Genomic DNA, 16,828 nt, shown 5'->3' with positions numbered 1-16,828 from the left:
ATTCTTGTCTATCCTATATATGGTCTGCTTACCTTGCAACAAGGTGGTTTTTGTAACTATGTTAGAAAAATTATTTGGCTTGCCCATTCTTCAGTGATGAAAATGTCACTTCAGTGTTAAAGCAAAAAAGTTGGAGGTCAATTTTTTTTCCTGTGACTGTTTTTTAGTCTATGAATACCTGTTATGCCTCTAGAATGATGGTTTACTGGTTTTCCACATAGGAGCCTATATGGTCCCATACCTGATCCTTCTGATTTTGATTGGCATCCCCCTCTTCTTCCTTGAATTGGCTGTGGGACAAAGAATTCGTAGAGGTAGCATTGGTGTGTGGAATTACATATGCCCACGTCTTGGAGGAATTGGCTATGCTAGCTGTGTGGTAAGCACATTGTTTAAAAATCTGTATTAATTTATTTCTGGAGTACAATATAAGCTATTATTTCTCTGAACCTATGCTCCCAAACATCTCTAGTAAGCTTGTTTGTACACCCAGCAAAATATTCTTCTTTGATTGTTGTAAATCACTCAAATTGCCAATTTATGTGATGCCGATTCTCTGACATACATTGAGTTAATGACTATGAACACTAATAGACTATTTAAGGTCAAGCTGTTTCAAGCTCCAATTTCCATGTCCATACTACTGTTACTGACCTGAAACCAATGTGTGAATATCTGTGGCAGGGATGCTTATAGCCCTTGCTTATGGCAGGAATGCTTAAAAGCAGAGACACATGGATAAGAATGATATCCTTTAAACTTGCAACTTTAAAAGTCCTATGCATTTGACCACAATTTCTAAAATGTTTTTCATAAAATAGAGCATGTGCAGATTTAAAAACTTGGAATCCCACAGAAAAAGGTGTTCTGTATTATTATGTAAATATGATAATGATCATTCATTTTTTCTTAGGTTTGTTTCTTTGTCGGACTGTATTATAATGTCATCATTGGATGGAGCATATTCTACTTTTTCCAGTCATTCCAGTATCCTCTACCTTGGAACGAATGTCCAGGTTTAAAAAATGGATCTGTAAACAGTAAGTAGCCTGATGGATCTGTAACAGAACAGGCCTGATTTACTAAAACCATCCAAGACTGGAGAAGATAGATTATCGTAGGTGAACTTGGGTAATTCAGTAATCCTTAAATGGATCTGGTCCAGGATTGAAAACATTTGCTAACATATTTGCAAATGATTAAAAAATCATTCCAGGTTTTCTGGATCACCCAGTTTTACTCCTGATAATCTATCTTCCCTTGTCTTGGAAAGCTCTAATAAAGCAGGCCCAATGTGTGTATGTAAATGTGTGTGTTTGTATATATTGTGAAACTGCCTGTAGCAACAGGTTGTCAGCACTAGTAAACATTTTAATAGGGTATTACCAACAGGATCGTCTTCACCTGTATTATAAAAAATGTGTATTTATTGAAAATTCTTCAAAGAAAGTTACAACAGCAATTTAACTAGAAAACAATTCTCACTTTTGGCTGGTGAAACAAGTGGCTGGTTAAAAGTGGATTTAGAAAACATAAGAGTTTGAAAACAAAAGGAGTTGAATCTTTAAAGTAACTACAAACTGAAAGTAATCTTTTATAACTCTTTATAACAGGGGTCACCAAACTTTTTTGTCTCCTAGGCCATTTAAGGAGATCAAGAAGGCACACTAGGCTGAAGGCTCCGCACCCCACCCGGAACACCACTGAAGTGAAATCCCTCACCTCCGCAATGCATACAGAGGAGAGGGAACATCCCTGAAAGGAAATCCCTCTCCTCCGCAATGCATACGGAGTAGAGGGAGTGTTCCTTTACCCCGGCGGCGGAAGTGTTAAGGCCGGCCTCAGTAAATAGGTAAGAGAGGCATACCAAGGAGGTTTAAGAGCCGCGGGTTGCCAACCCTTGCTGGCTGGGATTAGGACAGATCGACCAGGGGGTGTTAGGCCGGAACGCACTACTGGCTAGGCCGTATCTGGCCTAAAGGGCGGCTTATGCCTACCCCTGCTTTATAACTTTACAGTGAAATCAATAAATATTGTAACTGAGAGGATGAGTGGCAGCAAAGTGGAAGGTTTTGTTCAGTGTAAAGTCTGCCATATGTATGCACAAATGGAGCTGTGACAGATGTGGGCCATTTGCCCTTTTGGAATCTCATATTGGAGATCTGGAGAAGCACATTGTAACACTGAAATCACTGGATCACCTTTAGAGGGGTCTCCTGCTCACTGAGCAGGTAGTTAAAGACAAAAGTGTAGAGGGTGTAGAGGTTAATCAGGATGAACATGTGGGGAGCTGGGTTACTGTAGTTAGAGCACCTGTGTTTGAGCACCCTAACAAATTTGCAAAGCTAAGTGAAAAAGTGCAGGTGGCAGACCCAGTGGTTTCAACCCCTAACAGCTAGGAGAGCAGCCCATCTAGTAGGGGTGGGAAAGTCAATGCAGGAAGGCAAAGACAAATGATTGTCATAGGGGATTCTAGGATCAGGAGGACTGATAGAATAGTTTGTCCCCCTGATCCCTTCAACGAATGGTTTGCTTTCTCCTTGGTGCCAGGGTTTCGGCATGAGGTGGACTAATTACTGGGGGGGGGGGGGGGCTGGGGATGATCCAGCTGTCATGGTCCATGTTGGAATCAATGACAGGATGTATATGGAAAAATGAAGGATTCACGTTTAAGGAATGGACCAAGGTTATATTCTCTGGAATGTTCCCTGTGCCATGTGCAACACAGCAAAGGCAGTGGGAGCTTAGACAGCTAAACCCATGGCTTATGTCCTTGTGTAAAAGCGAAGGATTTGGGTTCTTAGAGCACTGGACTGACTTTTCATTAGGGTACAACCTTTATGACCAGAGATGGTTTGCACCTAAATGGAAGGGTGTCTGCTGTGCTAGGGGAAAGATTTAGGGGAATGGTGGTTGGGAAACTGGGTCAGAGGGTGGTGGGACAGGTAAATTAGGTGGCAGAAAGGTCAGACAAGGGTCAGTCACTAGTAGAGGGTGGATTGGGGATAATTGGAGGGAGGGTTATTGATAAATATAAGTAAAGTAAATATGAGTTTCCCATGTTACACACAAACATTGGATTGTGCAGTACTAATTGTACCGAAAAACAAAAGGATTAGGCAAACAGCGCTTGTAAATGCAGCAATGGTTTAAAGAGCCTGTTCACCAATGCAAGAAGTCTCGCAAACAAAATAGGGGTGTTGGAAGCCTAATGAATGAAGAGCAATATGGCTTAGCTGGAATAATCCTGGCTTAGTTCTTCACGTGACTGGGCTGTCAATATTCCTTGGTAAGTATATAAAGACAAAGTCAAACAAATAGGTGGTGGTGTCTCTCTGTATGTGAGAGGTGATCTGAAAGGGAATGTGAAAGAAGAAATTGTTGATGGAGCAAGTGATGAGGTTGAAACATAATGGGTGAAGTTGAATATGGGGCTGCATAATACACAGGTAATTGTTGGAGTCTGCTAGAGTAGAAATAGAGAATCAACTACAAGCACAGATAGAAAAGGTTGCAAAAGCTGGAAGTGTAATGGAAGTACAGGTACAGCAAAAGGGTGGAAATGTATTAATTTATTACAAGATAATTTTATGGTACAATTTATACAAGCACCCACTAGAATTGATTCTCTGCTGAACATAGTTTTTTTCTAACAATGAGGAGCTTCTAACAAATGTGCATATTAAAGAGAATCTGTGTAGCGGTGACCACAACATGATTTCATTTATTGTAAGTTGTAAACAGGAAGCAAAAACAGGAAAAATAAAAACATTTAATTTCAATAGAGCACATTTTCCATCATTAAGGGCAGCTCTCTGTGACTTGAACTGGGAAAGAATATTGTCCTCAAACAACAAAGAACAGGAATGGGAATGTTTTAAGTTAATTGCTAAGCAACTACAGACTAAAAAGCTTAACATCCATAGTTGGAAAGGTTCTAGAGAGTTTGGTAAGGAACCACAAAAAGAACCGAAGTTGTCAAACAAATTTACTCTCTTTTTATGAGGAAGTAAGTAAACAGGTAGACAGTGGAGTAGCAGCTGACATAGTGGCCCTGATTTATGAAAGCTCTCCAGGCTGGGGATAATACACTTTCAGAAGTGAAGCTGGGTGATCCACCAAACCTGGAATGGATCTGGTCCAGGATTCAAAACATTTGCTAGCAAATAGCAAATAATTTTGAAAAATCCAGTCCATGTTTTGTGGATCACCCAGCTTCACTTCTGAAAGTGTATTATCCCCAGCCTGGAGAGCTTTCATAAATCAGGGCCAGTGTACTTGGACTTTGCAAAACCATTTGACACACCCAATAGATGGTTAATGTGCAAGTTAGGGTGAATAGGTTTAGAAAAGTCAATCTGTAAATGGATAGAATGCTTAAAGACTGCATCCAAAGAGTAGTGATTAATGATTCATGCTCTGAATGATCTAAAGCAGGGGTGCCCACACTTTTTTGGCTTGGAAGCTACTTTTAAAATGACCAAGTCAAAATGATCCACCAACCATAAAAACCTGGACTTAATAACTCCTGTGCGCAGTAGAGTTTATTTTGAAAGGCAGGGCTCCGCAATCTACTTGCGTTGCCTTTGTGATCTACTGGTAGATCACGATCCACCTGTTGGGCACCCTTGGTCTAAGGTTTATAGGGGTGTACTCCAGCGTGTTCAGACCTTTATTGTTTACCATCTTTATAAATGATATAGAGTTTAGGATTAAAGATACCATTTCTGTGTTTGCAGATGACACCAAACTATGTAATTGAATAAAGTCCATACATGATCTCTATAATCTACAAGCAGACCTGGATGTAATGTTTGAGTGGGCAGCCAAGTGGCAAATGACATTTAAAATTAGGAGTCAAGTTATGCATGTTACAAACTGGAAGCGCAGAGAGAAAGCACACAGAGACCAATCAACAGGCCAGAGTTTTATTATAGGGTCTTAGATACAGCAATGTTCCGAGTGCGTCTCCCGACGCCAAGAGAACTAACAGTTTCAGCAATATCAGCAGCCAGGCAATCCTGAATCTCTGTTGGGTTCAGTCCCCTGGCTCTTCAGCAACATCCGGCAAGGGAAGAGCACTACAAGTCCCAAAAATTCTCAGCAGCGCCCAGCCATAGAAGCATCACTGACACAAGTCCCAGCAGTCCCTAGCAGGTTTAGACAAAGAGTACACTACTGATCCCAGCAGTACTCACTGTATTTGTTCAGCTGTATCTTCAGAGTTAGCTGACACCCAGCCTCTGCATAGCAGATCTTTCAGTCAGAGAGAACAACTCTGTGGCCCTTCTCAGACCATCACCATCATTAAACCTAAACACCTATGGCTAAAGCTCCATCTTGTGGATGTATGACGCATAACCCACCCATCTGATAAGGATTTCATCTATTATTTCTACACCCACAACACATATATTCTCTGATCTCTCAGGCATTATTGGACAATCCCATTTGGGCTCAGTTAGGCTTGCGCCTGTGGTCAGACCATGCCCCAGTATTTATTTTCATGCCCGAAGGGTGGTTAAACCCTGGCATCTGAATAACCCCCTTCTTCAAGATTCACAGTGTGTTGCTGAGGTCCAGTTGAAAGTTGAATTCCAAAAGGCTCACGCCCAGGATCCTACTCATTTGCTAACCCAGTGGGAAGCCCTTATGTGTGTACTGAGAGGTAACCTCATCAAACATGGTTTCAGGCTTAATAGGGAACGTGCAGCAAGATTTAAATCCTAGCTCTCCCCAATTACTGGACTTGAGGCACTCGGGACCTCTCACCCACACACTGGAGCTTCTTAATGCCAAGAGGGAGCTCCTACAGACAATAGAGTCACAGGCTGTTCTCTTTAGAGATAGAGCACTACTAGCATCTAGCTTGAATGCTCTGTCCTAGAGTCCCTGGGCAATCACATATATAATGAATCAAGGGGACAAAAAAGTTTACAGCAACAAAGATATTTTTCATACCTTTCAAAGATATTTTTCCACGCTATATAACTTCTCACCTCGGGGTGCTCAGGTGGCCACATTATCTAATCGGGCTGACATGCTCACAAATATAAGTGAAACAGCTCCACCTACATTGGAAGCTAATGTTATTGAAGGACTAGAGGCTCCTTTAACCTCTGAGGAATTTCAATATTCTTTTAAAAGCCTGAAATTGGGTAAATGTCCTAGTCCAGATGGCTTTCCCCAAGTTTCTACAAGGTTTTCATTGAAACCCTTGTATCTTGCCTTGCTCTCATCTTTAATTCCATAGATGAATCACACCCCATGCCCTCCAATATGCTGTTAGCTAATATTTCAATAATCCCTAAGCTGGGTAAGGATTAATCTGTCGGTGGCAACTATAGGCCTTGTCACACTTACTTCTTCCTTACTAAAGCGCAGGAGCATCTCTCTTGGGCAGTTCTGACTCTGGGTGTGCCTGCTCTTTCAAGCTTTATCAGTTTCACCCATCCCGTCGGCCAATCAGGAAATAGCATCCTAATCATCCCTGGTTATTTAGCTAGCTCTGACACAGCACTCAGCGTTAGTGCAACATGTCTCCACTAGTGTTGAGCCCCCTAGCTTTGCTGAGCAAGTTCCTGTACACCTTTTGGTTAATTAAGTGTTTCCCCTGTCCTGTGTTAACACCTTATTGCCAGTCTGTTTTTTCCTGGGCCTATTCCCATGTGCTGTTCCAGTGTTCCTCTCTGTTTGTGGTTGTTCCTGTGTCACCTGTGTCTATTTCCTGGATCCCTGGTATTTGACCCCTGGCTTATAACCTGACCTGTCTTGCTTGCTGCCTGCCTTGACCTTGGCCTTCCTTGACAATTATTTTGCCTAGTGATTTGGTATCTTGTATCCAGCATGCAGTATGTTGTAACCAGCAGCGCAACATCCCCACCACTGGAGGCTCTGCAGAAGACCTGGTTACTGCTTAGACTCTGGGCCATGGCCCTTCTTAGGGCTCACACCATTTTTGTGCAAGCCGTAGCGCCCTCTAGTGGCCCTGTCTCCCAAAGTGTGACAGACATGTTATCAAAAGACTAGAAGCTTCTCCAACCTGCGTGGAACCATTTCCACACCCTCCCAGGCCCCAGCAGATCCCTAACAATCACTCACCCACAGGCTAGATGCCCAGGAAACTACCCAAATTCATATACTCCAGCAGCTCCATACGCTTACTATTCACCTTGATCAGCTTCTGGACTCCTGTGTTGCTTCACCTGCCTCTCCCACAGCGATTCTGTGGGGATCCCAAGACCTGCTGTGGCTTCATCAACCAGTGCAACATCCACTTTGAGCTTCAGCCATAAAGTTTCCCCACTGAAGTGGCATATTTTATTTCCCGGCTTTCCAGAGAAGCTTTGGCGTGGATGTCCCTGCTCTTGGAATGAAAGGACCCAGTGATCAATAGCATTGAGGGGCCGGCGCACTCCTTTGTCTCCGTCAAGGGTCGCTCACTGTAGGTCAGTTCGCAGTTACATTTCGAACCCTGGCAGCTGAGCTCATCTGGAACAATGAAGTGCTCCATGCTACCTTCTGGCAGGGCCTTTCAGAACCCATCAAGGATGAATTGGCTGGTTGAGAGATTCCCCCCTCTTTGGATGACCTAATTTCCCTGGCCATCAAGATTGATATTTGTTTTCAAGAAATTTTTTTCCCCCCGACTTCCACCATCTTTCCAGCGGCCTCCTGAACCTCCAGCCCCTCCTGTTTTCATGCAACTGGGCTGTTCAGGTCTGTCTCATGAAGAGAGGTACCGGCGTTTTTATACAGGCCTCTGCATCAATTGTGGACTGAAAGGACACTTCATTTAATTATGTCCACAGAAGCTGGGAAACTGCAGCGCCTAGTTTGCTCTGAGGGGGGCATGCTATGTCACTCTTCTCTCCCCTTCACTCACCTCCTTCCATACCCATTTAGCTTCAATAATATAATTCCGCACTTGATGTATAGCAGGTATTTCTTTACCTGCTATACATCGACTCTGGGGCAGCAGGCAATTTAATTTCAGTTTCTCTTGTCAAGGATTGTGCCTGGCCTATAGAGCCTTTGTCTCAACCCCTGCATATCTCTTTGGTGGATGGTACCATTCTGTCCTGTGGACTTATCCAATTTCAAACTTTGCCCAAGAAAATGTCTGTAGATGTGCTACATCAGGAGACCCTAACCTTTCTTGTACTTCCCCAGGCCTCATCTTCAGTCATTCTCGGACTCCCATGGCTTCAACAACACTCTGCAGTGTTAAATGGGTCTACTCCACAGGTATTGGCCTGGGGCCCTTCTTGCCACTCCCAGTGTTTGACTAAGCTCAAGCCGCTTGCTCTCTTCACGTCGGAGGTTGCTCCATCTATCCCTACTCAGTACATGGACTTTCAAGATGTCTTTTCCAAATGCAAGACTGAGCAGTTCCTCCCCATAGGTCCTGTGACTGTGCTATAGACCTCAAACCTAATTCAACACCTCCCAGAGTTCGAGTATACCCCCTCTTCATCCAGAAAGAAAGATGGGACTCTCTGTCACTGCATTCATTGACTATTGTGGTCTGAATGGCATCGATGCATGCTACCCCCTGCCGCTTATCCCCCGAGCTCTTTGACTGTGTCTGTGGTGCCCAGGTCTTCACCAAATTGGACCTCCGAGGAGCCTATAATCTAATTCGGATCAAGGAGGGGGACCAGTGGAAGACAGCATTTATTACCAGGGATGGGCATTACGAGTATTTGGTGATGCCCTTCGGTCTCTGTAGTGCCGCGGCCATCTTCCAACACTTTGTCAACAAGGTATACATCTGTGTTGGGAACAATCTGGATAACATCCTGATTTTTTCCCCTGGTTTGCCCTCTCACAGACAGCATGTACGTTTAGTCCCACAAAGGCTCCAAGACAGTGGACACTTTGCAAAGGCTGAGAAATGCCTGTTTGAACTTCGCAAGGTGCTCTTTATGGGCTACATTGTTTCCAAAGAGGGTCTCCCCATGGTTCCTGAAAAGGTTGTGGCTATTTCTAACTGGCCACTACCCTGCGGCCTTAAAGCTACTCAGAGTTTCCTGGGGTTCACAAACTACTAACAGCAAATCATAAGAAATTGCTGCACGCTGGTAGCTCCCATCACTTGCCTGACCCTGCAGCATGCTGACCCCAAGAACTGGCCTTTCATGCCTTGAAGCCAGCATTCCTTTCTGGCCCTGCTCTGGTTAGGCCAGATGTGTCCAAGTTCCTTTATATAGAGGGGATAAAGTCTGGCTCTCCACAAGGAATAAACATTGCAAGGTGCCTTCTCTGAAGTTTGCTCCACGTTTCATCTGACCTTTTTGCCATTTCTGTCAAGGGTAACCCAGTTTGTTACTGTGAGGCCCTGTATTCACCAGACACCGGTCCCCCAATCTAATGTAATTCCAGTCTTTACCTACAGCAAGCCCCCTCCCAGCCTCAGGAGACTGGTTGTGTCTCCCAGCACTTGGTTGCCCCCAGTGCGCAGGGAATGGTGTCTGGGGTTTGACCAGCAACTGACTAGGAGCCCACAGATAAACAGGTAAACAGGTAATCCAGAAACGAAACCAAAGTCAAACACAGGAGATTAGTCCACCAAACGAGGTACAAGGGAGTAGGTACAAGCAGAGTTGGGGTCACAGGCAGAGGTCAGTTCAGGCTGAGTACAAACGCAATGTCAGGGAACAGGCAATGATCAGCAACAGAAAAACACAAAAGAATCTCTCTGGCACAGATTAGCCCAGCTAATGCTACAATAGGCACTGGGGACTGGGATCGGAGAGGCTATAAAGCCCCAGCAGCCAATGGCAGCATGGTATTGCTCAGGAACCACTCTGCTAATCAGCTGCAGCACAGCTCCAAGTCCCCTTCAGCTGTGCAGTCTCAGTGCAGGGGATGCCGGAAGGGAAATCACAGCTTAAGGGAGACAAGGATGCTGCAACCACAGAGCACTAAATCCTAGAGCTCTTATGCTGGTGAAAGCTCCACTGCCGAAGGGAATAGGCAAAGTGCGCTCTACTGCATAGAGACACTGCCTAGGTGTCACGGTCCCTTCCGTGACTGAAGTTAGAGGATCTGTGAGACAAGCTGCATGTGAGGTTATCTGACAGTCTCTTTGTTTTTACTTGTCTCTGTGTTGTTGTTTGTAATGACCACACCTCTTGTATCAGCTGCAGCTGGTGGTCATTACTGCTCCTCCATTTAGTCTTGCCTCACACTTCATGCTATGCGGTTGATATTCACTGCTGGGATGTGAATAGCTGGTGTGTTGTCCTATCCAGAGTTCCTGCTTATAGATCTGCTATTAAGATAGGTTGAATTACTTTTGGTGTTTTGGTGTTTTGTTGTTCTTTTGTTGTTTTCTAGGCCTCAGGGAGACACTGGTTTGTTTATTAAGGGAAGGAAACAGTAGTCTCAAGCCAGTCACTACTCCTAGGGCTATGCAAGGATACTAGGGCCTAGGTTCCTGTGTATGAGTATTCCCACCATCAGGGGATACTCACACTGTTAGGAGTTAGGGCTAGGTTAGGGTGTCTGCAAGGGGTGACCATTTTCTTTTCCCTAGCCATTGGAGGCCTAGTCCTGAGTATAACCTTCTGTTTCCCTCCCCTCCTTGTTATCCATGACACTGGGATTGTCAGTCCAAAGATCGTCTCCTAACAGTTACAAGTTCCATTCATTAACTCACTTACACAGCACTCAGCATTCATGCAACATGTCTCCACTAGTGCTGAGTCCCTTAGCTTTGCTGAGAATGTTCCCGTACACCTGTTGCCCAGTTCAATCTTTCCCCTGTTCAGCTCCCTTATTAGCCAGTCTGTTGCTTCCCAGCCTATTCCCTTGTGCTGTACTAGTGTTTCTCTCTGTGGATGTTCCTGTGTCACCTGTGCTACCTGTTGCTTCCAGGGTCTCCTGTGTTCTCTGTGTCTGAAGTGGTCCCTGTGTCACTGGTGTCTATTTCCTGGATGCCTGGTATTTGACCCCTGGTGTGTGACCTGTCCTCTCTGGCTTGCTGCCTGCCTCGACCCCAGCCTTCCTTGACAATTCTTCCTGCCCACCCTGGTGTACCCAACCTGGCAGTAACTAGCAGTGCAACATCCTCACCACTAGAGGCTCTGGAGAAGACCTGGTTACTGCTTAGATTCAGCGCCTTGACCCTTTTCAGGACTCGCACCATTTCTGTACAAGCCATAGCGCCCCCTAGTGGCCCTGTCTCCTCAAGCGTTACAGGCCTATTTCCTTGCTTAATGTTGACAAATAAATTATACACCAAGATTCTCGCCACAAGACTCTCACCCTCTCTGCTACACAATGATTACAGTGAACACAGTGAACTTTTTTAGAGTGATTCCCAGGTATTCCCACCCCCTGTTTGCTCACCAGGTATCCCCCAACCCCCCATATTATTATTGTTTTATATTATATATGTTTCTTACTGTGGTTTATATTGGATGTGCAATTGCTTCTATTTTCACACTGTTCTTTCTTACGACTGTACTGTTGAAATGTACCTTTTGAAATGCAAATAAAAATAGATTTACCCATAAAATCTACTGGCTTTGGGACAATTCTACCATATTTGTAGCATTAAGCCTTTTTGCTGCAGCCCCTGAAATTCAGTGAGGAGAGTTGTAGATTAAGCCGTCCTATCCTATCTGATACCAAATACCAGCGCAGCAAGGTTTATAGTTGGATTTAACTAAAAAGGAGTTCAGGAAGACCTATTCAGGGAAAAGTTAAATTTACCTCTTGCCATTCCTCTAAATCTCAGGATAAATTCAGGTCTTTCTCCGACAAATGCAAGAAGGGCAATCTTCCAAGGGGTGTTGCCAGGGAGCTATAAAGGATTGATGTTTGGCCTTTTGGGAAATCCATAGAATGACTTATGCTGTCATTGAGAGTATAATGGTAGTGCAGAAATCACTGGATAACATCTGGCACTGACTGTCCCAAATTGATAAGGAATACAACAAGGTTATGCAAAGTATGAAAGGTATCAATTCGGGAGCAACCCACAAAAGTGCTCTTATTAAAACAGTTGGGCATGAAAAGTCCTACAAGTCTGTAAAGAGCGTTAGGCTAATTGTGATTTGTCTTCTGAGTAGTTTTTTGGGCACATATACAATTGATTTGTGTATTCAGTGCCCCATATTACTCCATATTTACCTGAGTATCTTCCTTTAAAGAAATAATGGTCCAATGTGGTATTTGGATATGGGTAAAGTGCAAATAGGTATTGATTGTAGTAAAAGGGAGTTTATTCATTTTTTTTTAACATTTTTATTTTTATTGCAGTTATCAAAATTATTAAACAAACATAACATAGAATTCCAGTATAAATGAAAACCAGTATTGAACAATCTTGAGTATATATAATCATCATCATACATAAAAACAGAAAGAGAAGGGGGTAGAACCAACATACATAGGGAAAAAACATGAGGAAAATAAGAGAAGGGTCAGGGAAAGGGTTATGGGTTTTGAACGCTTATGTACCACAATTTTATATCTTACAGGTACCTTCTTTATTCTAATTGTCAAGGGACATCCCCACAATCATCAAGCTTCAGTAATTCCTATACATTTTTTATAGTTAAGATTCCAGGGTTAGATACTTCCTGTATTCAGGAGACTCCTGGAACTGGAACCAGTAGAACCAAGTGTTGCGGAACTGCCCCTTTGTGCCATGTAGGGATGATGTGAGGTCTTCCATGAGCATGATATCTTTTATCCTGTGGAACCACTATCCTTTAGATGGTGGATGTGGTTGTTTCCACAAAAGAGGTATACAGGTTTTAGCTGCATTACCATATGTCTAGCTGCATGTGACTATGTGATGGAGAAGGAACAAGGCTAGAGTTTTCTGGCACATGTAGATCCGTAGACTTTTACATCACCTTCCTCACCTTGCTCCAAATAGGTCTCAATCTCAGGCAATACCTAAATATATGTAGGAAGGTGCATCTGACAGATGCCTCCAGGAACATCTGATGTAGCCATGTTGGAACTCTGTACCAGTGTGACATTACCTTAAACCCTAGCTCGTGAAATTTACAACATATTGAAGATTTGTGAGTCAGTTGTATCATACAAGATCTCTGGTCAAGTATTCTGAGTTACTTGACCACCTGTCCTGACTAATAAAATGTTAAGCTCTACTTAAATTCTGGGTGGCCAATGTATGCAGTTTTGGGTCTTCCAAGCTCGATGAAAAAAATATGGTTGACCAATCACAGGCAAAATGGGTGATGGAAATGGTGATAGGTTTGGGACAGGGAGGTTTTTCACAGATACTTATCGTGGGACCTATTGTGATATGTTGTGTTAAATTTCTTGCGGTCAAGTTCAGGACCCACTGGGGTGACTGTAATGTTAGACAACTGAAGCTCTGTTCTAGGTCCATCCACTGTTTACATCTCGAGTGCCAGCACCAATCACGCTCGTGAGATGGACGATGCATAATAAAGAAAAATGTTTGGCACACCCAAGCCTCCTTGGGATTTAGGTAGAAACAGCAATTTATGATTTAGTCTGGGACCCTTGCCATCCCACACAAAATACAAAACTGAAAAGCAGCATATGGATATTTTGGAAAAATGATTTTGAAATAGCTAATTTAAATATTATTTATGCAACCAAACCAGGAGAATATCTCCTCCTCCCACCTCTGGATATCTGCCCCAATACGGGAGAGAAGTAGGGGTAAGTTGAGATCAAACGTTTGCAATTTTGACATTTTGGAGCATAGGTACCTTAATATTTAAGCGCTGTCTCTGACAGTCGGAAGAGGTAAGATTGGGAGGCCTGTTACAGCAAACATAGGGGTAAAGTAAGATTCATGGCTTCTGATTTGGAGTAGTTTATGTTAAAATTGAATAAGTTACAAAGTTCCCTCATGAGATTGGGTAAGAGTAACTGTTGGGTTTGAAATGGCAAACATTAGTCGTCTGCAAACCCCGCCACCTTTTGCTGTGCACTTTCAATCTCCAACCTCCTGATATGTGTATTATTTCGGATAGCACACAATAATGTTTCAAGTGTCAGAAGAAAAATCAGAGGGGAGAGCGGGCAGCCCTGCTAAGGGGCATCTTGTCTCCTAGGCCTATATGTTTAGGAAACATGTGTTAGCACTGCAGGTCGTGCCGGCGCCGCTGCTCCTAATTGCAGGCACGGGCGCCGGGTCCTATCTTTCAGGTAGAGTAACCCCACTACCTGTGTTCCATGCCTGAGTTTCCTTCCTGCTGGAGACTTGCTCTGGTGTTTGAGCTGGCGTGGGTGTGTCTCTCTTAATCTATGAGGTAACACATACGCGCCCTCTGTTTTCTACAGCCTATGGCTGGATCTCTGCAGGTATTTAAAGGCACCTCCTACTACAGGAAGTTGCCTGAGCAGTCTCAGGGTTTTACCCTGTGTAACTCCCAGTGCTAAGATGTTTCCTCTGTTTGCTTTACTGTGTACCGGACCTTGTTTCTTACCCTTGGACTTTGGCTGTTTGCCGCCTGACCCTGACTTCGGATTACATTTTTGGACCTTTGCCTGTTGCCGCCTGACCCTGACCTCGGATCTTGTTTCTGGACTTTGTCTGATTGCCATCACCTTCTTGGCCACGCAAGCCCCTCGGTGCTTGCACTGGGTATCCTGACTCCTGTGGTCAGCTGCCACTGGCCTGGGGATTGCTCTGGAGTGGCACCTGGCAGCTACCCTGCAGCCCAAGCCTATCCTCACCATCAGAGGCTCCTGTGAAGACCTGGTAGTGGCTTAGTTACGCCCCTCTGGAGCATACCCAGTCAGTGGCACAGTGGGTCCACACCCGCTTGCATAACACCATGGTCATGAAGGACCAGTCTACCTGTTCAAACTCCTTTTCAGAATCTGTAGCAGAATAGCAGGCATTCTTTTTAGCCTGTCCTCATGAACCCAATTTAGGATCCTAATCGTGTTTGTCCCTAGCTTCCCTGGAGGGCATGAATCCAGCTTGGTCTAAATTAATCATTTTATACAGTAGCGGTTGTAACCTCCAGTTCCAGTATTTTTGTGAATAACTTGAGATCCTGATTGAATAGGGAAATAGGGTGGTAGCTTGTGCATGTTGCTGGATCTTTGCCTTCTTTCAGTATACCTGAGAAATGTGCCCTGAGAGAGACAATTTATCACTCAGGGCTGCCAGCTCTCTCCCCTTCGCCGCATCTAGTGTGGCCTTGTGTGCATTCTAATTGGGAGATTCTAGTGAGAAGAGATATTATAACAGTCTGTGTGGCCCATTTAAGTCTGGTGCCATGTTTGATGAGTATACCATGGATTACCACCTTATGTGCTTCCCATACCACCAGAGGGTCATTGTGCGGGGTAGCATTGTTTCTAAAATAGTGAGTAAGTTCCCGAGTCAGCTCCACCCAAGTGACCGTATCCTTGAGCAAGGATTCATTTAACCTCCATTTGGGCTGGGCCTAATTTAATGACCAAGGTATGGGGCATGATCAGAGAGTGTAAAAATCTTTATCTTTTAACTCTAGGCTAGGTCTCTCTGGCGGAGCCATAAATGATCAATGCAAATATGATTGATGGGGACGTGAAATAAATGTGTAGTCACGGGTTGTTGGGTTCATAACTCTCTACAGATCTAACATTTGGTGGCTGAGGAAGAATTGCTTCAATTTCAAATTCTATCAGGAGCTACCATATTACTCATCAAGAAGAAATGGTCCATTACTGTATCTGGTGTGAAATTAAAGTCCCCCCCCAGGATTAGTAGGCCCTCCCTGTCACGTATAACAGGGAGGGGAGGGTAACAGAAAGGTGTATTAACTACTAGGCCTCAAATGACTAGGGAAAAGGGAATGGTCACCCCTTGCAGACACCCTAATCAGGCCCTAACTCCTAACCGTATGAGCATCCCCTGATGGTAGGAATGCTCAGGAACCTAGGCCCTACTAGCCCTGTAAATCCCTGGCAGTAGTGTCTGGCTTGAGACTGCTGGTTCCTTCCCCTATGAAGGACCCAGTGTCTCCCTGAGGCCTAGTAAACAACTAATAACACAAAACACCAATACACCAAAACACCAAAAGTAAAGCAACTTATCTTATAGCAGATATCAACAGGAACACAGGATGGCTCAACACTCCAGCTATTCACAATCCAGCAGTGAATATCAACTGCACAGCATGAAGTGTGAGGCCAGACTAAATGGAGGAGCAGTAATGACCAGCAGCTGTACCTGATGCAAGGGGAGTGGTCATTACAAACAACAACACAGAAACAAGTAAAAACCAAAGAGGATGTCAGATAATCTCACATGCAGCTTGTCTGACAGATCCTCAAACATGTGTCACGGAAGGGACCGTGACAGTACCCCCCCCTTCTACGGGTGGCCTCCGGACACCCAGGACCGACCTTATCCGGATTAGCCCTGTGGAAAGCTCTCACTAGACGACTAGCATTAACGTCGGTTGCTGGAACCCACAGTTATTTGTGGAACACATTGTGAATCTTCAAAGCTTGTGGGAGTTCAAGACGAAAAGCAACTGGGTTAATAATGGCAGAGATCTTATATGGACCAATAAACCTTGGACCCAACTTCCAAGAAGGTACTTTCAACTTAATGTTTCTTGTGGACAGCCATACAGAATCACCCACTCTTAGGTCCGGACCACTCATACGTCTCTTGTCAGCCATACGTTTATACTTGTTGCTCATCTTTTTTTAATTATTTTCTGCCAAATAGATGACAAAGAAGAAGAAAATCTTTCCTCTTCAGGAATGCCTGAAGTCTCAGTACCAGAAAATGTGCCAAATTGTGGATGAAACCCATATGCCCCAAAAAACGGCGACTTATCAGTGGACTCCTGCCTACGGT

At 44.1% G+C, this 16,828-nt stretch overlaps 1 protein-coding gene across 5 annotated transcripts in view; it reads left to right on the top strand.

Annotated features, from left to right (window-relative positions):
* SLC6A17 (solute carrier family 6 member 17) overlaps window positions 1–16,828 on the top strand; it is a 350,014-nt gene that overhangs the window by 94,670 nt on the left and 238,516 nt on the right. For all 5 annotated transcript variants that reach the window (XM_072423282.1, XM_072423301.1, XM_072423291.1 and 2 more), the window contains 2 exons: window positions 222–379; window positions 914–1,040. In XM_072423282.1, coding sequence (XP_072279383.1) covers window positions 222–379; window positions 914–1,040 — 285 coding nt within the window. The remainder of the gene's footprint in view (window positions 1–221; window positions 380–913; window positions 1,041–16,828) is intronic.

This window comes from Pyxicephalus adspersus, chromosome 1, assembly GCF_032062135.1.
Source record: "Pyxicephalus adspersus chromosome 1, UCB_Pads_2.0, whole genome shotgun sequence".
Lineage (NCBI taxonomy): Eukaryota > Metazoa > Chordata > Amphibia > Anura > Pyxicephalidae > Pyxicephalus > Pyxicephalus adspersus.
The sequence above is the reverse complement of the archived record's forward strand: the minus strand, read 5'-3'. Positions and strand labels throughout refer to the sequence as shown.